The following is a 27155-nucleotide window of genomic DNA, read 5'->3' as shown; positions in this document are numbered from 1 at the left end:
TCCCTCCCTCTTATCATGGAAACCCATCCATCGCGTCCCGACCCCAGCAGGGAAATAGACCCGCTGGAGCCCCGCCCGCGCGTGTATGCGCGTGTGCGCGCGTGTGAGACGTACAGAGGGGGCTGCTACCGCCTCCCCCCAACCAGCTCCCCCCTCCACCCCCCGCAAGTCCCCAGGCGAGCAGTGAATCAGCCTGACAATGAGGTGAGTCATTCATGAACTGCTCTGGCCGACCCAGCAGGCGGGAAGCTAACGTCAGCCAGCCTCCCAGTCCTACCCCCCAACCCCCCGGTGGGATCGCTCAACCCCACGCACAGCAGATGTTGAAGAAACTGACGCGGGCGGATCAAGGCACTAAAGCTCATCTCCTTGGCCCCTCCCTTTGGTTTGCAATCCATTCATCCTCCAGCCCCTTTCTCCCCTCCGGTGGCATGTGAATCATCACAAGATCTACGCCTCCAGTCCAACACCCACCTCCCCCAAGCCTCTCGCAGATGGTCTTCTTCCAAGGTTGGGAGGTGGGGGCAAGGAGGCTGGACACCTGGTGGGACGCCAAGGTCTGGCTTTGGACGGGAGGCTGACTCTCTCCGAACCGTGGGGGTGGGCGGGGCTCAGGGCAGGCTGCAGCCGGCTGGGTCTCTGCGAGCCGACATCCAGCTTGCCTGGAGCACCAAGACCAACAGGGGTCAGCAGGGAAGGAGTTGGTGAAGCTTGCTGCCTGGAGCATCTGTGGCTGGTGGTGAGGAGGGGATGGGGCAGGGGCAGCAGCATTCCTCTGGTTTCCAGGGAGGTCCCACATAGTGTCTCCCCAGTACCTGATAATCTTCAGAACCTGGTAGATGCTCTCATCTGCCCTCCTCTACCTGTTTCCCCAACCCCCAGCCTGAACCCCACCACCCAGCATCAATCAGCCTTCTTCTCTTGGGCTGAATGTCACCTGGGCTTGGACAACTTGGTCCCACGGTGGTGTCCCTTACAGGGTCGGAAATAAATCATCAAACACCTTAAAAATGTGTAGACCCTTTGACAAAACAGCTCTACCTCTAAGAATTTATCCTAAGAAAATAAAAACTGATGTGTGCAAGGATTTAGCTACAAGAGGGTGCATCACATCATTATTTAAAATGGTGAAAAATTTGAAACAACCCAAATTTCCATCAAAAAGGGATTGAATAAAGAAACTGGTAAAAACAACACAATGGAATGCTGTGCAACCTTTAAAAATGATGTTGTGGAAGAAGATTTGACGCCATGGGAATATTTTCATGATGTATTACATTAAAAAATTAGATAGTAAGATATTGTATACTGTGTGATACAATTTTTCTTTTTTTAAAAATTTATTTATTTACTTTATTTATTTATTTTTGGCTGTGTTGGCTCTTCGTTGCTGCGCGCGGGCTTTCTGTAGTTGCGGCGAGCGGGGGCTACTCTTCGTTGCGGTGCGCAGGCTTCTCATTGTGGTGGCTTCTCTTGTTGCGGAGCACGGGCTCTAGGCACGCGGACTTCAGTAGTTGTGGCTCACGGGCTCTAGAGGGCAGGCTCAGTAGTTGTGGTGCACGGGCTTAGTTGCTTGGCGGCCTGTGGGATCTTCTCGAACTCATGTCCCCTGCATTGGCAGGTGGATTCTTAACCACTGCGCCACCAGGGAAGCCCATTTCTTGAAAAAATATGAACATAGGAAAAAGATTAGAAAAGCATTTACCCAATTACTAATAATTGTTCTCATTGAATTATGCACTTAGGAGTGATTTTATTTTCTTCTTTGTACTTCTCTAATCTCCCTCTACATTAAGAGTTTGTGATTTTTGGGACCTCCCTGGCGGTCCCGTGGTTAAGACTCTGCGCTTCCACTGCAAGGGGACATGGGTTCGATCCCTGGTCGGGGAACTAAGATCCTGCATGCTGCTCCACGCGGCCAAAAAAAAAAAAAAAAAAAAAAAAACATTAAATAAGAAAAAAAGAGTTTGTGACATTTTACAACAGAAAAAAATAATTATTAAATATTTTAGAAAGCCATTTGTGAGGGTGGTAATGGGAATTAACTGTAAATGGGCATTTTATTGGGTGATGAAAATGTTTTAAAATTGGATTATGTGATGGTTGTACAAATTGGTAAATTTACTAAAAAAATGTTGAATTGTATCCTTAAAGTGGGTAACTTTTTGTTTAAAAACTCTTAACTCTTAACAAAAGCCATTTGCTGGGCTGTCTTCCAACCTGAACTTGAGGTCTAGGAGTAGGGATGCCAGATAAAATATAGGACACCCACTTAAATTTGAGTTTCAGATAAGGAATAATTTTAAAATATAAGTATAAAAATAAATAAGTTTAAAAAAGTCAGGAGCTCTTTATGTAAGTATACAAAATTATTCCTTGTTCATCTGAAATGTAAATTTAACTGGGAATCCTCCCCACCACCACCCCGCCCCGCCCCCCAATTCTGGCAACCTTAATCTGGAATCCTTGTTCCTACAGCATCCCTGGAGCAGAGAAACAGACCTGGGGGTGGACATCTGGGCTTGCACCTCCACCCACCCCTAGGGCAATTCTATAGATCCTAAGTCTGGGAGAGTGGGACGGGGATCTCAGGAGTTGGAAACGGCAAGGTGAGAGAGGGTGGGGCAGAGATCATTTCCAGTGTAGAAGGTGAGTTCCTTGCTCAGGGAATGGGAGTGGCCGGAGCATTACAGCTGGCCCTGAACCAAGGGGTGGTAACACCAAGGCTGGAGGTGAGGGTCGGGCTTACCCTTTGCCATGCCCTGTGCTAGCTCTTCACACAGGTACCCCACATCCTGCTCTAGCAACCCAGGGAGGAGGAGGTCATTGTCCTTTCTTATGAGTGAGGAAATTCTAAAAGATAAAGTAAATTTCCAAGTTCACATAGCTGGTAAGTGGCAGAGCGTCAGTTCAGGTCTAGGTCTTTACCCTTTCATTGGGGCTGGGTCCAGTGGTTAAACTGATCGCGCTCTGGGCTCTGATAACCTGGGGTCAGATCCCTGTATCCTTACTTACTGAGTCTGCTGCTTTTGGCAATTTCCTTATGTCTCCTGAGCCTCAGATCCTTCATCTTTAAAGTGGGGGCAATAATAACAACAACAACAATAATAATAATAGCAACAGGACACTCATCTTGTGGAGTTGGGAGGATGAAGTGAAATGGTGCAGGTAAAGTCTGTTGCCTGCTGCTCCGTCTGTCTGCTGGGCAGGACGAGTCCTCAGTGGGTGTGCTAGAGAGGCCCTACTGCTTGAGGATGATGGAATGTCCTTTCCAGACATGTAAATCAAGGCCTTCTCATTGGGGGGTCCTGGGTCCGCAAGGAGTTCCCAGGAGAAAGATGACACCGCGATGTCTCTGCGTATTCGGGGGAGACCCTTCAAACCTGGGGAGACCTCATCTGGCACTGTACCCACAGAGTCTGGGTTCTGCCCTGGTCCTGACACTTACTGATTGCTTAACCTCACTGGGCCTCTGTCTCCTTATCTATAAGATGGAATAGCATCTACCTTGTAGAATTGTGAGAATGGTAATACATGTGACAGGGCCTTTCAAAAGGAAGTTGCTCAATAAATGTTTAGCAGAAAGGGGGCAAAATATATGTCAGGACTTCCCTGGTGGCTCAGTGGTTAAGAATCCGCCTGCCAATGCAGGGGACACAGGTTCGATCCCTGGTCCGGGAAGATCCCACGTGCCGCGGAGCAATTTAGCCTGCGTGCCCCAACTCCTGAGCCTGCACTGTAGAGCCCACGTGCCACAACTACTGAAGCCTGCGTACCTAGAGCCCGTGATCCGCAACAAGAGAAGCCACCTCAATGAGAAGCCCGTGCACCACAACGAAGAGTAGCCCTTGTTCACCGCAACTAGAGAAGGCCCGTGTGCAGCACAAAGACCCAGTGCAGCCAACAAAACAAAACAAAATTTTGTCAACCAAAGACGACTTGCTGGAGGGACACAAATTGGGCCAGTTTGGTGTGGCTGTGGCCCATGCCCCTCCGTGTAGCATCAGTCCATTGTGTCTTGTTCTCTATGGTTTCATGACCTCAGGGCCAAGAGGGCCTTCCAGAATCACAGTGTCCAATCCTCCGATCACAGAGGGGAAACTGAGGCTCAGAGAGGGCAAATGATTTGCCTGAGCTTCTATAGGCAGAGCTGGCCTGTGTCTCCCAGGTTCCCTCCTTCACCACTGCTTCACTCAGCTTCTTGGGGCTCTGTTGTTTCCACAGGATCATAAGCTCCCAGAGGGCAGGCACATTTGCACCCTCTGTCCCCTCCCCGACATGCACACCCCGCCCAGAGAAGATGCCCTGGAGGGACCTTCAGACATTTGGAATGTGACTGGCCATAACCGCCCTTGCACTGTTGTGCTCATGTGGCCTTGACTCCTGAGTGGGCAGACAGGAACCCCATAAAGTCCAGGAAATCCTGGGCCTCACTTCCAGGTCCCAGCAGGGCGGTGGGGGAGAGGGTAGGTTTCCTTTTCAGCTACAGTCCCCTGGGCCTCCTGCTCTTCTTGCTGCTAGAGGGGTAAGAAGCCTCCATGTGGGTCACTCTGGGTCCTGGCGGGTAGCGGGGGTGGAGTTAGGCTGAGAAGCTTTTTCCCACCTCTGTCCCAGGCCTCCTGGTCACCTGCTGTCCTTTAGCAGGTAGCTAGCTGCTATGCGAGGCTCTTGGTCGATATACTGGCAGCTTTTTTCTGCTTTCTCTCTCTACATAACATATATATTAAAGGTACCATGACAAATGGTGGTAGCTGCACCCAGAATTGTCTTTATTTTTAAACAAATTCACAGCTTATTCCAGAAGCCACAGCGCTGGCTTTCTCAAGGCTCAGCCATTGCCGAGTGAAGAGACAGTGACCTGCTTCCAATCTCTGGGCCAGGAAGGTAGGAGGTAGGAGGCCTGGGAAAGGACAGAAAGTGTCGAGGGCTAGGTAAGGCTTTCAAGTGAGAAATGACTGAGGCCCTCACCTCTAGCCACTTGTTTTGGTTTTGGTGTTTTAGAGCTACAGCTGTAGAATTGTTAGCTCACAGAGCTGGAAAAATCCTCAGAAGTCATCCGTTCAATTATACCATTTTACAGATGAGCAAAGTGAGGTCCAGGGGGTAGCAGCCTTCCCAGGCACCTGTATGTTGCTCTTCTTCCAAACATCTCAAATAGTCAAGCGTGACTGTATCCTGGATGCTGGCCTGAAACAGGTTTCCTTCTGCCCCAAGCCTGGACGAGGGGGTCCTGGGAGGAAGGCAGGAGAGGGAGGGGAGGAGGAAACTGTTTTTCCATCTTTCCTTTTCAACTTCACCTGTTGGACCCTCCAGAAATGTCTCCAGCTGGAAGGAAGAAAATCCAGTCCAACCCTCTCATCCTACAGGTAAAGAAACAGAGGCCCACGGAGAGGAAGGGACTTGTCCAGGGTCACGCTGGGAGGCCTGGGCCAAACTCAGGCATCCTGGGGGCAGTTTTCATTACACTCTGCATAGCTCAGTCCTCAGTGACACTCCTTTGCTTTGTGCCTTGGGGCACTTGAATTGTTTGCCCTGAAATAAACTCTCTTGACTCTTGAATGTATTGTAAACCGCCCATGGGCAGGACTGAACCTTAAAGCATGCTGAAGGAATGAAGGTCCGGCCTAAACTTCGAAGCCTAGCACTACGTTGGATGTTGTCATCACATCTAATTTGGGATTCTCAGAGGGTCAGGACTGAAAGGAACCTTGGAGAACAGAAGTCCAGTCCTGTTCCCCAGATAAGGACACCAAGGCCCAGATGGACTCATCCAATAGCACACCCGGATGGAGCTGATCCTAGGACCTAGGTTTTCTCATCTCCTGTCCTGTTTTCTTATTTATTTATTTATTTATGCAGTCCCCAAAGTACCTAGTATTGTGCTAGCCTGATAATTTTTCAATGAGCTCAATAAATTCTTGCTGAATGGACTAGAAACAACATGCCTCTATGTACAAGTTGCCCTTGGTAATTGATAAAAGCTTTAAAGAATGCGTATTTCCTTTGATAAATATCCAGTAAATCCGTGTTGCATGAGTTTATCAGCTCAGTTCTTCCTTGTTCTATATTAAATATTTTCCACCCGAGGCTGTATTTAGGCACAGCTGGACTATTTCCACACCAGGCACACTTTGGAGGCCGGCAGGGCCACCTAAAAAGTGTTGCTCCACCGGGGACCAGAGCTGTGGGCTGGACCACTCTGACAAGGGCCACCCCAGAGCCTCTGGAATTCTATCCATGGATCTGAGGCTTTCTATCCCAGGAGAGATTCTGGGTGAGAGTTTGCAGGTAAGAGCACATTGGCACTGGGTGCCCTGTCTGTTCCCCAGGTAATGCTAACTTTATTATTATTTATTTTTATTCATTTATTTATCTATTTTTGGCTTCATTTGGTCTTCATTGCTGCACACGGGCTCTCTCTAGTTGCGGCGAGCAGGGGCCACTCTTCGTTGCAGTGTGTGGGCTTCTCAATGCGGTGGCTTCTCCTACTGTGGAGCACGGGCTCTAGGCGCGCGGGCTCAGCAGTTGTGGCGCGTGGGCTCAGTAGTTGTGGCACACGGGCTTAGTTGCTCCGCGGCATGTGGGATCCTCCTGGTCCAGGGATTGAACCCGTGTACCCTGCACTGGCAGGCGGACTCCCAACCACTGCACCACCAGGGAAGTCCCTAATGCTAACTTTAGATGCTGTGTGAGTGAGAGGGATGTGGAGGGAGATGGGTGTAGCTGTTAGTTCTGCAGCATTCACCGAGCAGGGAGGAAGAGCAGGGAGGAAGGTTGCTCTCCTGCTCCAAGAACTGGCCAGGACATTTCTCATGATTTTAGACAGGAGTAGCCGCTCCCAGAGCCCCTGGCACTGCTGCTCACCACTCTTTTTTCTCCCCAGCCCTGATGCCTCCTTCTCAAAGTCCAGTGGTGCTGCCAACCTGTCAGGCTATAGGTTAAACACCTGTCTCTCCTCCGAGATTGATTTCCTTCTACCAAGAGGCCAGGTTCACCACTGGGTCCCAGGGTCAGAAGTTTTCCCATCAGCTACTAGATCCCATCTGCCTGATCATTCTAAATTGGGAAACTGAGGCACTGGTTAAGGAGACAACCCCGTGACTCCTGTTTCCATGGTGAATGGTCCTGGCAATGGCCCACCCGAGGGACTCATAACAAAAGATAGTTTTATTCTCTGTGAGACACCCTAAGATCCTTAAAGGCCGTTTCATCTCTATATCTCCAGCACCTACCGCTTGTGCTCAAGAAACGTAAGAAGAATTCATGTAGAATTATTTAACCCCAATTACCAGAGAAGGAAAAATCTGAAGGCTCATCAGGGCCCCATATGGTGAATTCTCCTAACTTCTGGGGCATTTGGCCATGGCGGGGACAAGGTCTTGATCTCAGAAACCTACAGAGAACAGGGCTGGAGAGCCGGGCTTGGGAGCCCAGCTCCCCCAGGCCCTTTTCCTAGTATTTGGTGGGACAGCCAGAGAGACATGGGTCTCAATCCTAGTTCTTGCTTGCATGAACTCTGTGACTGGGCAAGTTATTTAGCTTCTCTGAGCCTCAGTCCCTTAATCTGCGGAATGGAAAGGGCCTGGCCATAAGACAGTTACTGACATCTATCATACCACATGGGGAGATTCTTCCCCATGTTCTGAGATCTTGAGAGAAGAAATTCCAGAGTCTTCAGTGTCCCTGAAACTTTATCTGCTATATGTCAGGTGATGTGCTAGGTGCTGGAAAGGCAACAAAATATATATGATCTTACGGCTTTTCTCAAGTGGCTCATACTCTGCTTGGGGAGGTAAAATATATGCACTGAAAAAGCAAAATCCCAACCCAACCTAACCACCCAAGAGACATCATAAGATTGCACAAGAATAACAGGAAATGGATGGCACCATCATTACAGGATAGAGGCAAGAAGACCCCTGTCTTGGAGTGACACAGGATGACTTTGTTGGGGTGGCCTTTCTGCTCAGAGTCCACAGTCAAAAAGTGCTTATCCTGGCTAAGTCATTTAACACTCATTAGGGGAAGAGATGCCATATGCCATAAATAGATGTATAGTTACAAATTGTTATCAGCATCAGTGAAAGCATATGTGGGCTTCCCTGGTGGCGCAGTGGATAAGAATCTGCCTGCCAATGCAGGGGGCACGGGTTTGATCCCTGGTCTGGGAAGATCCCACATGCCGCGGAGCAACTAAGTCTGTGAGCCACAACTACTGAGCCCGCCTGCCACAACTACTGAAGCCCGCGTGCCTAGAGCCCGTGCTCCACAACAAGAGAAGCCACCGCAATGAGAAGCCCGCGCACCACAACAAAGAATAGCCCCCGCCCTCCACAGCTATAGAAAGCCCACGCAGCAATGAAGACCCAACGCAGCAAAAATAAATAAATAAATATTTTTTTAAAAAGGAAAGCACATGTAACAAGAGGATCTTATTTAATCAAAGGACCAAGGAAGACCTCTTATAGAAAGTGATGTTTTTTTGGATCACGCCCTTGCAGCTTGTGGGATCTTGGTTCCCTGACCAGGGATTGAACCCAGGCCCTTGGCAGTGAAAGTGCAGAGTCCTAAGAAGTGATATTTAATTGAGCTCTATGGATGAGTAAGAGTTAGCTTGGCAAAGAGAAGAGGGGAAGGGAGCATTCCAGAAAGAAAAAACAGCCTGCGCAAAGGTCCTGGGGAGCAAGGGACACACTATTCACGGACATGAGAGAAAGCCACAATGGCTGGAGTATAGAGAGCTAAGGGAAGTGAGGTGAGGTGGGACCAGATCATGTAGAAGCTTCTAGGCTGTTTTTTATCCAAGTATGAGAAGTATGACCAGCTGCAGCAAAATTCCCTGTGGTACTTACTAAAAGTGAAGATTCTAGGCCCATCCCCATCCCCACCTCTGTCAGTGGGGTTCCGGAATCAGCATTTTGAACATGTTCCTTAGGTAATTTGTGAGTACCCTAAAGTTTGAAAACCACTCTTCTGGGACAGATACAGATTTCGGTGACAAAATTGGAAAGGTTTTAAGCCCTCCCTTGATTAGATTTGTGTTCCAAAAAGGTCATTCTGACTTCGGGAGAAGGCTGGGATGGATGTGGGGAGTGGACTGGTTGGGGAGGCAGCTATAGTATCTCAGGTGAGGCATGATTTGGCTTCAGAAAAGGGGTGGGGATGAAGACAGGTGGGACCTATTCATGAGATACTTTGTAGGAAGAACCTTTATCATTTATTACAGAACATTGGGCTTCCCTGATGGTGCAGTGGTTAAGAATCCGCCTGCCAGTGCAGGGGACACAGGTTCAAGTCCTGGTCTGGGAGGATCCCACATGCTGCAGAACAACTGAGCCCGTGCACCACAACTATTGAGCCTGCACTCTAGAGCCTGCGAACCACAACTACTGAGCCTGTGTGCTGCAGCTACTGAAGTCCGCAAGCCTAGAGCCCGTGCTCCGCAACAAGAGAAGCCACCGCAGTGAGAAGCCCGCGCACCACAATGAAGAGTAGCCCCTACTCACCGCAACCAGAGAAAGCCCGCACACAGCACCGAAGACCCAGTGCAGCCAAAAATAAATAAATTTATTACAGAAACATTTATATATTCACTTTTTCCGATCAGAAAGTAACACATGATAGTGGCAAAATTTCAGCTATACAGAAAGAGATAAAGAGGAAAGCAAAGGTAAATATTTTGCATATATTCTTATAGGCTTTTTGATATACAAACATATTCAGACATATGGATCTAGTTTTTTGTTGTTTATAATAATGGAACAATTCTGTAGTACTTGTTTGATTTCTGATTTTCAAGAGAACCGTATACCTTGAGCACCTTTTCAGGTCAATATGGACATATCATTTTAAATGTCTGGATCTGGATGGTATTCCTCTGAATGGATGTGCCTTAGTTTATTTGCCAATCCCCTACTGATGGATCTTTAGGTTGCTTCCAACTTTTCACATCATTAGAAGCGATCTCTTTCCTTCTATACTCAGTTTTGAACACAACAATATTTATTTCCTTAGAATACATTTTCGTTAGTGGAATTACCGGGTCACTGACAAACCACCTAGGTTCTATCACACATACTCATATTGTGTTCTAAGGGGAGCTGTAGAAGAGGATAGCACCGAAGCCAGGGACCGGAAGTCTTCCCTTTGAAGGCCTTGGACTATTACTACATTACAGCTCTACCCTGGCCTTTCCCATTCTTTTTTTTTTTTTTTTTCTTTTTTTTTCTTGGCACACATTTAGCGTGTGCGGTCGGAACTGGCGGGTTCGAGACTTGTCCCAGACATCCACCCCCAGCCTGGACCCCTAGCTGGGGCCTCCACGGCCCTCCCAGCCCCTAGGAATCCATCCCCAGTTCCCCTCCCCCACCGCGGGAGGGCGTGTTAGGGAGCCGCTTAGGCAGGCAACGATTGCACCATCCACGGTTTGAAAAGGAAGTGGAGGAAGCGCAGGCAGGAAAATCGTGCATCCCAAACGCCGAGCCCCCAGCAGCCAGGCCCGTACGCCTGCAGCGCTCCTTCAACCGCTACTCCCAGGGCTCCTTCAACCACTACTCCCAGGGCTCCGATCCCTTGCCTTCCTTCCTCTCCCCAGCCCAACTCTTTGCTGGGTACTGGCCCTTTTAGAAGCTGTCACGGTGGCGCTGTTGGCCCCGCCCGGCGGGGAGGGCCAAGAAGGAGGGGAGGGGTTGCTGGTGCCTGAAGCTGGGGGTGGGGGTGTGTGTGTGGGGGGGTGGTCTGGGTCTATTTTTAGCTCCGGGTCGAGTCACGTGACGGCAGTGACGTCTCGAATGTTGTTGTTGGTGGCGGCGGCGAGCGGAGCCGGAGGAGCCGCCGCAAAGATGGAGGAGCCGTCGAAGAGGTGCTGCCGCTGCTGCCGCCGCCGCTGCTGCCGCCGCCGCCCGCGAAGCCGGAGCTCGAGCCGCAGGGGGTGAGCGCGCCCCACCAGCCCCGATCCCATCTCCCCCAGGCTCCCCGGACTCGACGCGGCGCCCCCTCCTCCCGCCGTCGCTGCCCGCGGGCTCCCCGAGCGCGCGTCGCGCTCCGCGCCCCCCTTCTTCCCTCCCGGCGCCCGGGTGCCAGTAGGCGCCCCCCGGGAGCATCGCCAGCCGGTAGCCGGGCCTCTGGGTTACTGCGCGCGCCCCTCCCCGCCCCTCCCAGGCAGGGGCGCCTTCCCTGCAGGTAAGGGAGGGGCCCGTCTTCCCGCTACCTACACCCCCAGATGGCCGGGAGACCGGCCGGGGATGTCTGATTTGCCCTCTCCCGGGAGACGCGTGGTGCGTTGCAGGGCGTTTTGAGCCCTGCACCCGGATTCTGTGCAAAGCCCTCTTCGCTGGACACCCTTTCTTGGTACTCTGAGGTGAGGGGCGCTGCCCACCCCACAGCGCTTCTAGCCATACCTCAGAACGCATCCTTGATTTTGTGTCCTTGACATCCGTGCTTGAGGAGGGGGCCTGCAGGCCCACCTCACTTCTCTCTCCCATTATTCTCACCCCCTCCCCCGTGAGGCGTTACTGCGTTTGTTCCCACCCTCTTCTCCGTCTGACACCCTGGAGCCAGAGAGAGAGAGCTAGGAGATGAAAGCTGCCCCCTTTCTTGTCTGGGGTGGAGGCCCCCCGTTTTTCATCCTGGGTCTGTATCTCACAGAGAGAGGGACACTGCCTGTGCCTTTTAACTTGGGTAGGCTGCTTCCCCACCCCACCCTTCCCTGGGCCCCTGGGGAAGATGAGAATTGGCTGGGTGATAAGTAATTAATCTGGGAGTCTGGTTGTGGGGAGAGAAGAGGGGAAGGTGGGAGCACCCCATTTGGGGGAGGAGATGACCACCTGATGTCCCCCGTTGGCCTTCTGAGATGAGGTGTGTCCCTAAAGAGGAAGAGTAGCAGCTGCAGTTGCTCTTGGGGGTGCTCAAGAGACCCACCACTCTGACAGTGACCACTGTGCTTCTGGGGCCTGGAATGAGCTTTGGCGACTGGGGGTGATGATGGTGGTGACTGGGTTCAGGGTCCAACTGGGAGGGAAGGATGGAGCAGACCATAGGAACAAAAGGAGGCAGGGGGTGGGAGATCAGGAGTCTTAGCCAGAAGGACCCATGACCAGACTGCTTTGCAGGACTGGAGCCTGGAGCTGGGTCCTGCCCTGGGCCTCCTCAGGTTCAGAGGATGTAGGCAGGGAGGGTCCTCAGTTCGAGTTCCAGGCAACAGGGGCCCTGAGCCTATGCTGGCTGTTTAGGCGCTGGGCTGGGCTGGGCTGGGCTGGGGATGGTGGGTGAGCCATGTTGGGGGCTGCCCGCTTCTTCATTTCAGTCTTCCTTCCTTCCTCTTCCTCTTAAACACAAAGCTTGGGGAGCCCTTAGTTTGCCTCCTGCCCCTTCTCTTGAATCTTCTCTTTGCTCTATCTCCCCTTGGACTTGGATCTGGGCTGTGTCCAGACAAGGCAGGGTGGGCGTCTCTGAGTTAGAGGGGTGGGCCCCTAGCGTCTCCACTATATGCCGGGAATGTATGCCTGCCAGGAGCCAGAGAGACCTACCAGGTGCAGTTTACTTGGGGGCAAGGATGGAAGACATGTTAGCTCCGTGCCAGCCTCCCCTTCCCAATATATCCTTCTCTGTGGCTGGATGGAGTAAGGGGGGGGGCAGCACTATCACATGCCCCACCCTCTCTAAGTAACTGCAGAGACAAAGGTTTGCATTCCCTCCCCTAGGGGTGGCATCTTAGCTGTGTGCTTAGAAATGGGGGCTGGGGCTGGGGGGGTGGTGTGGGGCGGGGAGTTTGTGTTTCTGCAGGGGGGAGGGGGCATCAGCTATAGGAGCTGGGGGGAGTGCAGTTGGTGCCGAAGTACCAGCTGCTCTTTAATAATTAATTCTTCCTACTCACATCCCTTTGAGGGGGGATGTCTGGAACACGGCATCAGGCTCAGCCAGCCTGCTGGAGGACGCGCTCCTGTTGGTGGGGGGTGGGGGAGAGACGGCGAGGGGGTGCGGTTCTTGGCATTTTTGGAGCACTGTTGCTTGCTCATGAATGAAAACCTGATGCAGCCCGTGAGGGGGCCTATTGTAGCCGAGTTTGGCTAATTAAACTTTCTCTGCCTTTCTTCTCCCCCACCCCACCTCACCCCAGCCTCGGCCCCAGGCGTTTCTTGGATGGGGACTCTGTCTGGTAGTGCTGGTGAGGGGGTACCGTTCTGTGTGAGGTTTTAGGGCAAACAGACCTGGTCTTCTGCCCTTTGCCTCCGTCTTGCCCCTCCCTCCCCTCTCACCCCCCCCCCCCACCCTTTTTCTTTTTCTAGAAATAGCAGCCTCCTCCATCTGGCTTGTGCAGATGCCTGGAGCTGCGTCTGAGCAGACAAACAGAAATGGGCCGATTGCAAAAATGAATTTGTCAGCCTGGTGCCTTTTTTCCTCCCCTGTTGCCCTCCCCCCTCCGTTAGTTTGGGCCCTGGACATTCAAGTCAGCCATCCCTCCTGGCTCTGATCATCTGTAGGCTTCTGGTGGGCCAGCTTGGGGGAAGGCACACGGCGATGGAAGCTTTTGGAGGCTGGGGAAAGCGATCAGCCGTGGCCACGGTCAGAAGGGGTCAAGATGAGAGTTCCTTTGTGCCTTGGGATGGGATGTCTGGGCTTGTAGCTTTCTGATGACATCTTTGGGGCACATCTCATATTGTGAGCAGTCTCAGGCTCACAGGATTTGGTTCAGACAGCTCACCTGGCTGCCTTGACCTGGGGACAGGTCCCCAGCCTCAGTGCTCAGGACTTGGGCCTGCCTCTAGCAGGGCCGGAGCTGGTGTGTTGGCAGAGCGGCTGCCTGGTGGTGCTGGAGTTCAGCTTCCTTGAGGGACAAGATACCTGCAGGGCAGCATTGTGAACTTCTGGCCTTTGAGGCATTGCATCCTCCTCATCTCCCTCACTTGTCTGCCCTTCTCCTGCCACCCTCTGCCAGAGTTTTTATTGCTCGTGAATGGAGTGCGGGATATTCCCCTAGGGTTTTTGCCTTTCCTCCCCGGCTTAGCCATGAGCTTGTAGGGTGAGATGCAGCAGGTTACCTGCCGTCCTGGCTGGAGGTGGGAAGTGGGTTTGGATCCTGGAGTGGGACAGAGGTCTGACTGGAAGAGAGAGCTCTCAGGGGATGGGGCCAGGGCCCTGGGGTCTGCCTACTTGTGATGTCACGGAAGCCAGGCTGCTCACTGGTTTGGCATCGAAGTGCCAGGAGCCACACAGCCCCTGGTCCCTGACTGCCCACCAAGACCTTCCTATAACAAATGGTCAGCAGTGAGTTTCTCTGGCTGAGGAGGCACCCAACAGCTCAGGTTTTAACCATAAAGCTGCCCTTTCCCCTTGCATGGCCCTCCTTAGTCAAAAATCTATACCTGTCCTGTCTGTCCTGATTAGACCGTGAATGCTGCTTTGTTTCCCAGGGAGGCTTGATGGGGGTGTTGGCAGACACTCTCCACAGGTGGATGGGGGTCCGGGGTCCTGCTGCATCCTGCAGGGTGGGCAGGAGTGCAGCCTAACAGAGTCCTGAGCCCCTTGGGAGTTCTAGGAGCCCCTCCCTTCCTCTTCTCCCCAGGGGGTGAGGAAAATGGGGGCTCAGGGCAGATCTTAACATAGATTGTGTACCATGGAGGCTCTGCCCCTCCTGAGTGCCCTGTTGTGGAGGTTCCTTTCACTAAGGAGATGGGCTGGGGCACTCGGGCTGCTGGGAATCGTGGGAATTTCTGAACCTGTGTTCCCCAGCCCATGGGAAAGGGTGTGAGCAGGGCTGGACGCCAGCCCCGGGGTGGGCATGGGCTGAGCTATCTGCCCACGCGGGCCCTGCCAGGGCACCAACAAGCCCACCTGCCACCTTCCTGAGCTTGGCCCCAGTCCTGCGCAGCCTCTTTTGTCCTTGCCCCACACCTGTACCTGCTGGGAGCAATTCAGCCCCTTCTCTCTGCCTCCTCCCACCTCCCCATCTGAGTGCACCTTGCTCCAGCTACAGAGTCCAAACCTAGGGGGCAGCAGGCCTAGGAGGACTTGAGGTCTTCCTACTCTTTGCATGGCATACGTGTGTGCATGTCTGTGTGTATGTTCCTGTGTCCCTGCCGTGGCTGACTCCTGCGCTCCTCGGCTCCAAATGGACCCCACACCTGGCAATCCTTGAGAATGCAGAGCTTACTGAGAATTTATCCTGCCAGGAGGTGGGCTGTCCTGGGCTGGAGCTGATTGTCTCTTCCTAGTTTGGGGAGCAGAGTTAGGGTTTAAATCTCGGCCTCATCGATCGCTTCCAGCTACCTCGATTTCACTGGGTGTTGGAGGGCCTGCCTTCATCTGGAAGAAAACGAACGAGATCGTGTCTAGGGTGGATCGTGGACTGTTTAGGGATGGGCCCAGGTGGGTGCGTGTGTAGTGTCTGAGGCTTGAGGACTAGCTGTGGGGCTGGAGCGAGGTGGGGAGCTGGAGAGGTGGGGACAGGTTGGCAAACTCATGGTCCTGTAATACGGGGACATCCTCTCTTACTATATTGGCCTCAGCAGGTATACTGCTGGGCCTTTTGGTGCCTTTGTACAAACTGGAAAACGGTGTCCCTTATTCTGGGTGGATTTAGCCTGTGTAGCTTGGCAGGCAGAGCAAAGGCTGGATTTCAGACCTCGTTGCACAGGGCACAACCTATACAACACACACAAGGCCCTGGGCTTGGGCCTTGGACCCCCAGTCCAGAGGGCACCGGATGTGGGATGAATGTCTCTGTCTTTCGAAATTCTTGGAAACAGCATGGTTAATGGGCAGAGGAAAAACATTGTTGCCCTCTTTTTTCTGACCTGTTGTTGAATGGGGGAGACCAAGACAGAAGCACATCACGTTTCCAGAGTTGGGTGGCACAAGGATCAGGGAGTAGGGAGAAGATGAGAGTCCCACCTCAGGCTACTGGGGCTGGGATACCAGTCTCTCCCTTAAGTTCTGCGAGGGGCTCCAGATCAGCCCTGCGTCTCCCCACTGCCCTGGACAGAGGTCAGAAGCACTTTCCCTGCAGTTTCTCCTTTGGTGAGCACCATCTCCCACGTCAGGCACCTTTGGGAGTCTGTGAGGTCTCCCCACCTGGCAGTGGACATTGTCACCTAAAAAAGAATTTTGTTGTGGCTACTGTAGCCATTTCCCTTCCCTTGAGGGCTGACGTCCTCACCAATTAGAAAGAGAAGAAACCAGGGTCTGGTCCAGTTCTGTGCCCCTGGGCCCATGGCCCTCCCTCTCTTCCCTAGGTGTAACTGACAAGCTCCAAGGTCTCCTTCGACTCTCAGATTCCAGAGTTGGGGACCTCTAACCCTGCTCCATCTCTCCCCAGGGATGCCGTTCTGAGTGCCTGACTGCCTCGCCCCGAAGGATGGCCTCGGATGGGCGTTAGAGGCACAGCGGCCCCGGGCTCCTGTCCCGTCCGTCTGTCTGTTATCGTCTGTCTCTCTTGACATCACCGCAGCTCCACCCCCTCCCGTCCCAGCCCCCAACGCCAGCTTCCTGCGGGCCCAGAGCCGGCATGAACTCTCCCACCGAGTCGGGTAAGAGCTGGGAGGCTGGAGAAGGCACCTGGGGTGGCTTTGGATGTAATGGGCTGTATGGGTATCCAGCCCAGGCCAGCTGCCCTTCAGGGTCTGAGCCGTAAGGGAACAAGGGGTCAGGAGTGGAGAATCATCGTGAGAAAAGGACAGAGGCAAACCCAAAGTTATTGACCATGGGGTAGACCTGAAACTGATGGGTTGACGGTCCAGCCTGGCCCTGGGAGGGCATGGGTTCAACTCTGTCCCCAGGCCTGCCCTCTCAACTCAGGGGCCTTCAATTCCGTGCCACCCTGCCCTGTTCACCAAGACAGGCAGGGCTGAGGGGGATGTGTGCCCCTGAACCTCTGCAGGCGGTCCGGGGATGATGTTGGAAGAAGTTCCCTATGATAGCTGAATGTGCAGCTTCCTTTTTTGTGGTGGTGTCCTCTCTTCCTGGTGGAGTGTTTCTCTGTGTTCCTTACTTTATTCTTAGTGGAGCTTTGCAGGGCCTTCAGCCTTAGCCTATGTTGGGATATGTGGTATTGGGGTGGGCATGCAGTGACATGTTGGCGGGGGAGACTTGGCTCTCTCCTTTGAGTCCAGGTAGACATGCCCTGGACATGGGAGAGTCCTAAGTTGGGGTCTCTGAGGTTTCTTATTCCCCTCTGCTCGTGGGAGCCTGCCTAGTGCTTCCAGAAATAGTCTATGGGTGGGACTCCAGGCAGCTTTGTGTACGGGTGGGTCTGGGTTTGTGCCCGTGAGGGTGTGTCCAAATGGCCTGAGCTGGACCCTCAGGAGTTTCACAGGGGGGTCTTGGGTCAGTGTGGTCAGAGTAATAACTGCCTTCCCTCCTTGGCTGTCTCCTTCTGCACAGACTTAAAGGATCAGAGTCCATCTTGCTCAACTTTAACCCCCCCCCCACAGGCCATCCGGTCACTTAACATCTTTTTCTGTAGGCGTGGGAGCTATTTCTCCTTCTTTAGAGATAGGGAAACTAGGGCCTAGAGACCAAAACCCACTTGCAGGACGGTACTGAAGCAGCACCAGGGAGGGATCCAGGCCCCTTTGCCTCTCGCTCCCTGTCCTCGTCACTCTGCTCAATCTCATGCTTCCTGTTGTGAGGCTCCCCTGCTGGCGACCTGTGGCCCTGACCACAGCCCCAGGGCGGAAGCCGAAGCTGGCGGGACTGCTTGGCTTTGTGACATTTGTTTTGGTCAAGGCTGTGCCCCCTCCCCTTTCCCTTTCCAGCATGACATACCCCGGGCACAGACAGAGTAGAGAGCCAGCTGGAGGAGGCTGGGCTCCTGAGACTTAACCAGGTCAGCTTTGCCAATGGGCCCCCTCCTGCAGGGTCTGAGGCTCCCCCTCAGGTCCTCCCGCCTCTGCCTGCCTCCATTCCCCCTGCAGGGGCTGTGCCAGGTGTTAGACGTGGAGAGGTCTGTGTGACTCTGGTGCTGGAGGGGGGCTGCCCTGACTTCCTGCTTCCTCCTCTGAGGCTGGGCTGGCGAAGGGAAGGAGAGGCCTGGTGGGTTCTCATCAGCCCCTCGGCCATCTCAGCTGGACACTGCCCCTTGCAGGGTCAGTTGTGCCCGGCAGGGGTGCCAAGCACTCCCTTCCTGAGCTACTATGCTGACCTGTCCAGGAGCCACTTCCAGTCACACCGGGCCTGGGGTCTAACCCTTGGCCAAGGGAACAGGAACCTCCCAGAGGCATCCGTTGGTGGCTTGGGGAGGACGTCTTCCAGCTTTGGGATTTTATTCCCTTACAGTGAAAGGCTGAGATAACCAGCCTCAGATAGATCAGGTCAGTGGGTTGCCTTTCCACATGCAGGTGGTCCGAGTCCCCCCTTGTAGCCACTGGTGCCAGGGCTGGCAGGGGCTGGAGGTATCCATCTGCGCTGAGCCGGGCCAGGAGGGGCCTCGAGTGGGGCCTATGGAATTGGCCGTGCCTCCTGGCTGGCTTTCCCGCTCCCCCCAGCAGGGGGAGATGCCGTCTTCTCGTGTTCAGGAAGGAGGGAGAAAGAGAGGGGGCCAGAGATTGAGAAGCTGGTTTTAGGACTGTGGCCAGACCTCAGAGCTGGGATCGTCGTCATTGTTCAGGGCAGCGCCCTGAAGTCTTTCCCACCGAGTTTTCCTGGGGCTTTGGGCCTGGCTCGCCCGCTTGTGGAGTTCCAGCTGCTCTGGCCCAGGGAGAGGGCCAGCCTCCACACAGCCTCCCCCTTCGAGGGGCCCAGCATCTGTCATTCCCAGAGCTCAGGGTGGCATCTGGGCTGGGGCTGCGGGTGTCCGGCGCCTGGCAGAAGCCTGGAAACCACATGCTTGGACTCCACGGAAGTCAAATGAAACCATGAATTGTAGCTGGGTGTCCACATCCCGGGTAGACACCTCACAGGGTGCCCCAGGAAGAGCATGAGGCTGTGGGGCTGGGGATAGAGGTGGGGATGAGAATGGTTAGTACCCGGGGCCTGGGTGCCCCGGCCCCTGAGCACCTCCCACCCCCTCCCGAGACTCACTTCTCTCTCCTTAGGGCGCAGAACGGCAGGCCTGGGTGAGGGGCAGTTTCCCTCCATTTCTCTCAGTGCAGGAACTTTCCTGTTTGGAAAAGAAAAATAGAAGATGGTCCATCCTGGCCTTCATAGCAAACAAGTTAGTAAGAGAGCACATTCCGGGTGAGGGGTGGCAGGTAGAGATTTGGAGAGATTTACTTCTGGGGCTCAGCCGTCCTCCCCGGGGAGTGGGAGCTGATCCACTTACCTCTGGGCTGGGCCGAGGGCCAGCGTTTGACCTGATTCGCCTCTCTTGCAGTCTCGGGAGTACAGGCAGAGCCACTGATGGGCTGCCCGCTTCCCTGAGGAGGCCACTGCCTGGGGTCTGGCTTCTCTTCAGGCAACAGGGGACTTGAGGAGCGAGGCTTTATTTTCATTTCTGCTCCCCTTAGTGGGACTGAAGGACTGACAGAATGTGCCCCTGGCCAGCCTGGAAGAGCTGCCCTGGGGCCTGGGCCCACTCTGGTCACCGCCCTGTCTTCCATGCTGTTGCCCAGAGGAGAGGGCAAGGGTGAGGCTCGAGCCAGTCTGTGTGGCGACAGGGCCCCAGGAGAGAAGGTGGCCAGGTTCCTTAGCCCCAGCTTGGGAGGGAGAGAAGCTTCACGACAACACCTGCCTGCCCAGCACCTCCCAGCTCGCTGCACACTTTCTCTCCTTCCCTTTCCTGGCTGCCCCCTCCTTTCTGGGTGACCAGAGAAACTGGGGCATAGGCGTGGGGTGGAGCCAGGAACCTTGGCGTCCCGCCTCCCAGCCTTGGGCTCTGCCTCTGAGCCCCCAGGGAAGGTGGAGAAAGTGGGTCAGAGTCGGCGTGGGGCGGGGGGTCTGGGAAGTGGACTCTGGTGTCCCTTCTCCACTTAGATGCCCCCCTGGCACACCTCTGTGCTCACTATAGATCAGGATCTGCCCCACTCTCCCCTCCCCTGTCCCATCATTCCAGAGGGATTGAAGGCTTAGCGCGGGATGTCCGGAGGAGGCAGGGTCAACCCTGAGGGGATGTGCAAGATGCCAAAGTAGGTGTTCACATTTTTCCCAGACTTGGTCTCAAATGAGACGGTTCGGCCAGCACCTAGCATGGGACCTGGCGCATGGCAGCTCCTGGGCGATGCTGACGGGCTCCAGCATGACTGGGCTCCAAGGGCCGGGGAGAACCGGAGGGCAGGCAGGCCCTATATCTCCAGGACCCCAGGGCAGCTGGCACCCCACACTCCATCTGGGGTGCTCCCCGGCCAGCCCTTGGCTTTTTTACTGTGCACAGAGCAGACTTTGCTTTTTTCTTTTCGGTCAGGCCCCCACTCCAGCCTCTTGAGCCCAGGAAGTGGGAGCCTTCAAGAGCTCAAGGAGCCACATTAGGTTCTCCTCCTCCAGATTTAGAGGGTTAGGAGGCCTGAGCCCAGCCTCCAGGGGAGGGAGCAGAGTGAGCAAGGTCATTGCGGCACCAGGGAGAGGTCGGTGCCTGTTCCTAATGAGGCTCCTGTAACCCACGCTTTGTGGGTGCTCTGTAAGGTTTGTGGGATGACACATGGGAGAGCTAGATGCGTGGGGATGGAGAAGAGACATGAACCACAAGGAGAGGGGCTATAAAGCGAGAAGGATTGAGATTAGACATTAGGAAGACTTTGTTGCATGACTTGAATCTCCGAAGAAAAAAAAAGACACGTCCCCATCCCAGGCCTCCTGTCTTATTCCCCTGGAGGATTCTGGGAACTACACTGAGGATTGTCTGGCTGTGTCTGACACTTCACTTCCCACTTCAAGCTGTTACTGGAAGTCATAGTAGCGCTGGGAACTGCCCTGAGTCCCCGGCTCTGGCCACCTCTGTGTGCCCAGTCTCCTGGGTGCTCCCAGCTTTCCTAAACAGGGAGTTGTGTTTCCTTAGGTTTCTGACTGCTCCACGTTCTGGGGCCCCTGCTTTTGAGTCACTGTAACTGATGATTTCCTCTCTTCCAGAACAGGGCTGCCCTACCATACCCTTCTGTGCCTGGGGCAGGCAGAGAGAGTCAGGACAGGGCTAGCCAGCCCTTCTGGTTGCTTTCAGCGTGGGTGGGTGGAGTCCTGGCTGGGAGGGGCTGCTGCCCCCAGCTTTCTGGGTTCCCTTGAGTCTGCTGCCTGTCACCTGTTAAGGAGACCTTGACCTTCCCTTCCCTTGCTCTTGAGAGAGCCTGGTTGGCTAGGATGAGATTGGGGCAAGGGGTGCTGAGCAAAGTCCCCAGACCTACCCTGAAATGTCCACCAACTCCAGAGCCCTGTGGGGAGCATTGCTCCATCACCAGTTTTCTGGAGTCTGCCCTGACTGAGAAGCTGAGGCTCCAGAGCTTTGTTTCGTTCCTGTTGACCTCCAACTCCCTCAATATACATCTTGCCAGCCAGTCTAGGGCCTGGGAAAGCCCACCTCTGCCACTTACCCATCCATGTGATCCCCCCCACCTGAGGGCAGGAGGCCCCTTTGCCATCCCCAGCTGGCAGGAGCCACAGCTACTGTGTCCTTGGTTGGCCAGCTCCTCCTGGGCTCCCGACAGGAGGGTGAGGTCATCCAGTCCAGGGAGAGGACAGGTGTCCCTGGCTCCATGCCTAGAGTTGGGGGCAAAGGGGGCCAGGAGGGGGCTCCAAAATAGCCACTGTGACGTCAGGAAGGGGGAGGGGGACACAGACCCAGGAATAACCAGGCTATTAAAAGGCTCCAGTGAGGTCAGGGGGCCAAGTGGGAGGCACAACCTCAGGAGGAGGGATGGGCCAGCAGTGGGCTGGGTAGGCGGGTGTCACCAGTCCTCATGGCGCTCTAGCCTTAGGTGCCAGCAGGGCCCCAGGAGCCGGGGCTGCTCTGTCAGGCCTGGGGCTGGTGGCTGGTGGGGAAGGGCTGGATGCTGGCAGCCCCTTGACTCTTCTTGAAGGGGCTCCAACCTCAAGTCTCTTCCTGCCTGGGTACTGGGGGTCATTATACCTGTTAATGGAAACCCTGGGGCAGCTTCGTGTGCTCCCTGTGCAGGAGGCAGTGGGCTGTGGTGGTTAGAGCTCAGACTTGAACTTCAGACATCCCAGACCTACCACTGAAACAGCTGTATGACCTAGGGTGAGCGACTTCATCTCTCTGTGCCTCGGTTTCCCCGTCTGCACCTCTCTTCTGAGGTCATCGTGCAGAATAAACGAGGTGATGTATGTGCTGCTCTTAGCATTACACCTGGCACACTGCCACAGGAAGAGCTACCTGTGCTCTGAGAACGGGCAGGTGCTCCCAGGTGCCCTTCCCTGGGTGGGGTGAGGCCTGTCCAGGAAGAGTCTCCCTGCCCCCTGGAAGGAAGCCGAGCAGCCTCTGGAGGTGACACCCCTAATGGGTAGGCGGGAGCTGCCCTTTAGCTGCTGCTTGGGGGTCTCCCTGCTGATCGAGGGGGTGGGGGAGCCACCCCCCAGCTCGGAAAAAGGGCAGAAATTAAATCAACTCCCATCCGTCGGCTGTTAGAGGGACTCCAGGGAAGATGCAAGTTTAGGCCAGGTGGCCCTGTCTGCCACCCTCTCCCAGACCCTTCCAGCTCCCTTACTTGCTCTGGATGGCGAGAGGGCAGATAGTGGAGGAAATCTGGCTTTTGGGTCTCTAAGCCCCTCGCCTGCCAAGAGCAGCACCAGAGCTGCTCCCAGATGCGTGGGTATTCCAGCGTGTGCCCTTCCCCAGCGCAGGCTCTGGCCACCCGGCTCTGTGGCGTTGGCCGTGAATGCAGGCCCTCCCCTGTCCCCATCCCCCTGCCTGGCGCTTCCTCCTGGGGTGGAACGCGCCTCCCCCTCCCCCACTTGGGGCCTCCGCCAGGCCCGGGCTCCTGGCAGCCGGCCGGCGGCTCCCTGAGCATGCTCCACCTATTTATAGACAGGGCCCTCCCCCAACTGCTATTTCAGTCTCCTGCCAGCTGCCGGCGGCTCATTCGGGAAGGAGGAGCAGGGAGCCGGGCCCAGAGCTGTCACCCAGGGCTGGGAGGGAACGCAGAGAGCCCGCCTGCCTGCTCAGCTCCCCTTCCTGTCCCCTGAGTGCTCAGCCATACCCGCTTCTGGGAGCTCTGGAAGGGCCAGTGGTTGGATGCCCCTCTAGCAGGGAGCTGGGCCTGTGGCTCTGGGGCTCCTGGCTCCTCCTGCCGCCTGCAGTGCCCAGGCCGGATGAGGCACCTCCCCACAGCGCGGGTCCCAGCAGCAGTGGCCTGAGGGAGCCCCTGAGCAGCGAGGGCCCCGCCCAGCCACCTTCCCTTTGGCCGACTCCCGCCTCAGGCGGCCCCCTGCCGGGCATGCTGTTGGTGCCCAAGGCTCAGGGGCTTGTGGAGATGCTGCAGACCATCTATGAGACGGAATCCTGTTTCTCAGCAGATGGGATGCCAGGCCGGGAACCATCCTTGGAAATCCTGCCTCGGACCCCTCTACATGGCCTCCCTGTGGCAGGTAAGTGCCTCGGTGTCCCCGCCTGCCCTCTGCCATTGGGCATCCTTGTCTCTGGGGCTGAGCGTCTGGCTCCAAGTCTCGCCCAGACGGGGTCCTGCTTAGATCTTCCTGGAGGTCTTTGTTGAGGATACGTGCAGTCAGGGGAGGTGTGCTTACTGGGATGGGCTTCCCTGCTGTCCCTGGGCCGAAACCTGCCCCCCCACCATGCCCTCCAGCTGTGCTCTGCTGAGTCTCCTCGAGTCCCTTCGGCCTCAGGCAGGGTCGACATCAGCTGCTGGGGGCTGTGGATTACTAGAGGATCCTGGCCTAGTTGGCACCATGGTCAGAGGGGAGGAAGTGGGTCAGTGACCTGCCTCCAGGCTGCCTGCTCCCCGGGTCTGGACAAGGGAGGAACCCATAGCCCGAGTGTCCATAAGAATAAAGGCTACCCCCACTCCTCTGGCTGGGTTCTTAGGGTCAGAGGGTCCAGTGCAGTGATTTCTGCCGGTGCTCAGTCAGGAGTGCCCTGGGAATCACACACCTGGGGAGGAGGCTTGATGCAGTTGTGGTGGAGGTAGGCAGAGGCCGGCAGCTGGGATGTTGGGGGCCTTGGCTGCCTTGGCTTCTGGCTCCACCATACCTCTCCTACCCCCAAGCTTTGGTTTATTCTCAGCCCATGAGGATGAAGGAATGTTACTCAGGCTCATAGGGCTTGAGGACTCCCTAGCCCTCCCACCTTCTCAGCGGGGACCTTTTTGGCTCTTGGCTGGGGGTGGTGTCCCCCAGAGCCGAGCCACTCCTTCCCTCCCTCCCGGGAACCTGTTGGCAGCATCAGGCCTTCCTGGCACAGCCTCCCCACCAGGCCGGTACCACAAGATGCTTCCTCTAGGGAGGGGCCTGCTGGACCCATGCCCGCTTGGCCCCTCCTGGCAGTGGCTTGGCACTTGGGTGTGGGCATCTGTGTGTGTATGTATGGGGAGTCTTTGCCTCTGGATGTGTGGGTGTGGGTCCCAGGCTTTGAACTGGAAGGTGGGAGCCATGTGCCTGTGCAAGTGCCAGTGATTTGACTCTAAGCTGTCCAGGGATAAGGTTGCAGCTGGACTGGGATGTGTGAGAGGATGGAGGTTTGGGGAACATTTGGAAAAGCCTTCAAGCCTACCATCTGCCTGAGCAGGGATGCCCATGTAGTCTCCTCAGGTCATGGCATAACCCTGGGGACCAGCCCTGAGAGTCCCCGTGCAGGCCCCTGGGATGGGGGGGGTGGAACCTTGGGGCCAGCCGTGCAGAGTCTCTGCACAGTCCCCTGGGAGGGGTGTAAACGCAGAGGGCCGTTCTAGCCCTGGTCTAGTGGAGCTCACAGCTCTAGCTAAAGACCTGCCTGCTCACTCCTATCCTGAAGCCTCTGGGAGTCAAGGTGGTCCCTTGCCAAGCAAAGGGCTGACTGTGCAGAGCATCTGCCTGGGGGGTGGTTCTACCCCATTCGGCAGATGCCATAGCAGTCCACCCATCCTGTCCCCACTGCCCCTTGCCTCCCAGAAGCAGTTGGCGCTTGGCCTGAAGTTTCCTCCTCAGCACGTTCTCTCATCCTCTTTCTAGTTGGGCCCCAGAGTCCTTGCAGGCTGGAACCCTGCTGATCCCATCCCTTCCCTAAGGCTCCCTGTCCCTGCATAGACCCCCCCCAGCCAGTCCCTCCCCCCACCCCGACACATGCACACTGCCTAGCCTTCTGAGCGGTGGCGTGGTCCATGCTGGCAGGAGGGAGGCGTGAGTCACCTCAGCGGCTCGGGGAGAGGGCTAAGAATGTTCCCCCTGCGCAGCTCTGATGCTGTGTCTGTGACGCGGCTGGGGACAGATATAGGCCTGGAGCTCGGCTGCCTTGTTTTTTTTTTTTGGACTCTGGAATGTAAATAGATGTTTCAAATAGAAACGCTTTAACCTTTGGGTTAAAAAAAAATCCACCCCGGATAAACACGGCCATGAGGGCCAGGCAGCCTGGTGTTCCCCCCCCAACCCTCCCCCGCCACCTCCTCTCTCCATCTCTTGATCAGTCTCCAGACAGGATGCAAAAGCCTGTGGCTAAAAAAGCAGGTGTCCAGGGACGCTTCTTGGGCAGTGTGTGTTGCCAGGCCTCCCCAGCCCGAGGGCTTGAGGAAAAGGGGCTTTCCAGGGTGGGCGTCTGCCCTGAACTCTCTGCCCACTCCAGCAGTAAGTCTTTGGAGCCTTATTTTAGGGGCATCCTTGGCTCTCTGGACTGTCTTGTGCGCACTTAGCACAGTGCCGGGCACATGGATGAATGAATGTTGCTTGAGGGGTGTTGCTTGAGGGGACTGGCATCCAGGGTTCACAGCAGGGTTCCTGGGCTCTATTCTGAGGCTTGGTCCTCTAGGTGAATAGACAGATATGGTAAGTTACCCTGGTGGGTGAGCCAGAGTCTTGGCAGGCGAGCCCACGAAGGATGTGGGGGCTCTCCTCTGTTCCTGCTTGAGGACGGGGACAAAACACAGCTTCTGCTAGTGCTGTCAGGTCTTCCTTGATAGATGGGGTCTCTGCCTGGCTCCTCCCGCAACAGCCCAGCACACAGTGGACACCCCTCTCGTACAGGCTCGGTCCCGGCTCGGGGAGCCCAGGAGCTTGAACTCTGGTGAGGGCTTCCCAGGGATGCAGTGCTGGGGGATCCCCTGCCTCGCTTCTGTTGGGCCTTGGATTTCCTTCTGGCCTGGACTGGGCAGCGCGCTGCTGCTTGGGCAATGTGTAGGATGTTAAAAGCAGGCGTGGAGGAGGAGTCTTCTTTCCCCAGTGAGGGAGGGTGTGAATCCCGCTTATGCCAGGAAGGGATGCTATGGATGTTGGGAAGTGCCATGGGGTTTGGTTTTGGTATTGAGGTTTCCCCCTGGATATTCTTCTTCATGTTCTTCATACCATTCCAAGCTTGGCTAGGTAGGTGGGTGTGTAGGCATAGGGGTGTGGGTAGGTTGGAAGTGCGAGACTGGGGTGGGAGGGGAATTAATATTATAATCTACTAAATGATGGGTATTAGGGTGCTTTCCTTACCTTATCTCCCTCGGAAAGGTATTAATAGCTATGTTTTACAATTGAGGAGGATCTGAGAAGTTAAGGAGCTTGCGCAAGGTCCCAGAGTAAATGACGGCTGGGCTTCCGACTCAGGGCTTTGTGTAGGGCGACGTCTAACCCATACAAGAGCTTCCCTGTACAAATGTCTTAAAGGCGGCCCTTCTTCCAGGTGGCTGTATCCTCAAGCCAGAGTGCATGGCTTAGCACTGGGAGCATGGGCTAGACTTCAGCCCCCAACTTGCCCCTTCAGTTGGGTGCCCTTGTGCAGTACACAGCCTGCACAGCCTTATTTGGTGGGTCTGCCTCTGTTGCTTCCAAAGTTTGTGCTCCTCGACCAGAGAGACCATTCTGGTCTTGGGGGGCTCCTGAAGTTTCTGGGAGGAGACTGTTTTCTACCAATACTGGGGGCCGCTGGATCAGCTGTTTCCCTCCCTGTAGGGATTTCGGCCCAAGGGGGGAGAAGGGGGCTCAGGAACAAAGTTGAACACCCTGTCCCATTCAGACAGCCTCCCCTGCCCCCATCCCCCCCACCCCATCCCCTCTTCTTGTTTTTGAGACCCTCAGCTGTCCCTTCCCTGCTGCACAGCTGCCAGACAGGAAATCAGATTAACCGTGTCCACGCACACAGCTGTAACAGCTGT

General features: G+C 55.2%; 1 protein-coding gene across 13 annotated transcripts in view; it reads left to right on the top strand.

The window, feature by feature from the left end:
* The first annotated feature begins 10765 nt into the window (after positions 1–10765).
* Positions 10766–27155, top strand: part of HDAC5 (histone deacetylase 5) — a 37534-nt gene continuing 21144 nt past the window's right edge. For 3 of the 13 annotated variants that reach the window (XR_016388787.1, XM_089899977.1, XM_089899981.1), the window contains exon 1: positions 22804–23463. Coding sequence is in view for 12 of the 13 variants with exons in the window: in XM_089899977.1 (XP_089756103.1) it covers positions 23313–23463 (151 nt within the window). In the remaining variant the exon portion in view is untranslated. Of the gene's footprint in view, positions 10931–16315; positions 16527–22033; positions 22118–22431; positions 23464–27155 lie in introns of those variants that run through there. The other 10 variants (XM_089899982.1, XM_089899980.1, XM_022565073.3 and 7 more) reach the window with 10 other exon arrangements.

This window comes from Delphinapterus leucas, chromosome 19, assembly GCF_059928025.1.
Source record: "Delphinapterus leucas isolate spDelLeu-1000000601 "Yukka" chromosome 19, BTC_Dleu_Yukka2, whole genome shotgun sequence".
Taxonomy (NCBI): Eukaryota; Metazoa; Chordata; class Mammalia; order Artiodactyla; family Monodontidae; genus Delphinapterus; species Delphinapterus leucas.
Note: the sequence above shows the minus strand (reverse complement) of the source record. Positions and strands in the feature narration are given on the sequence as shown.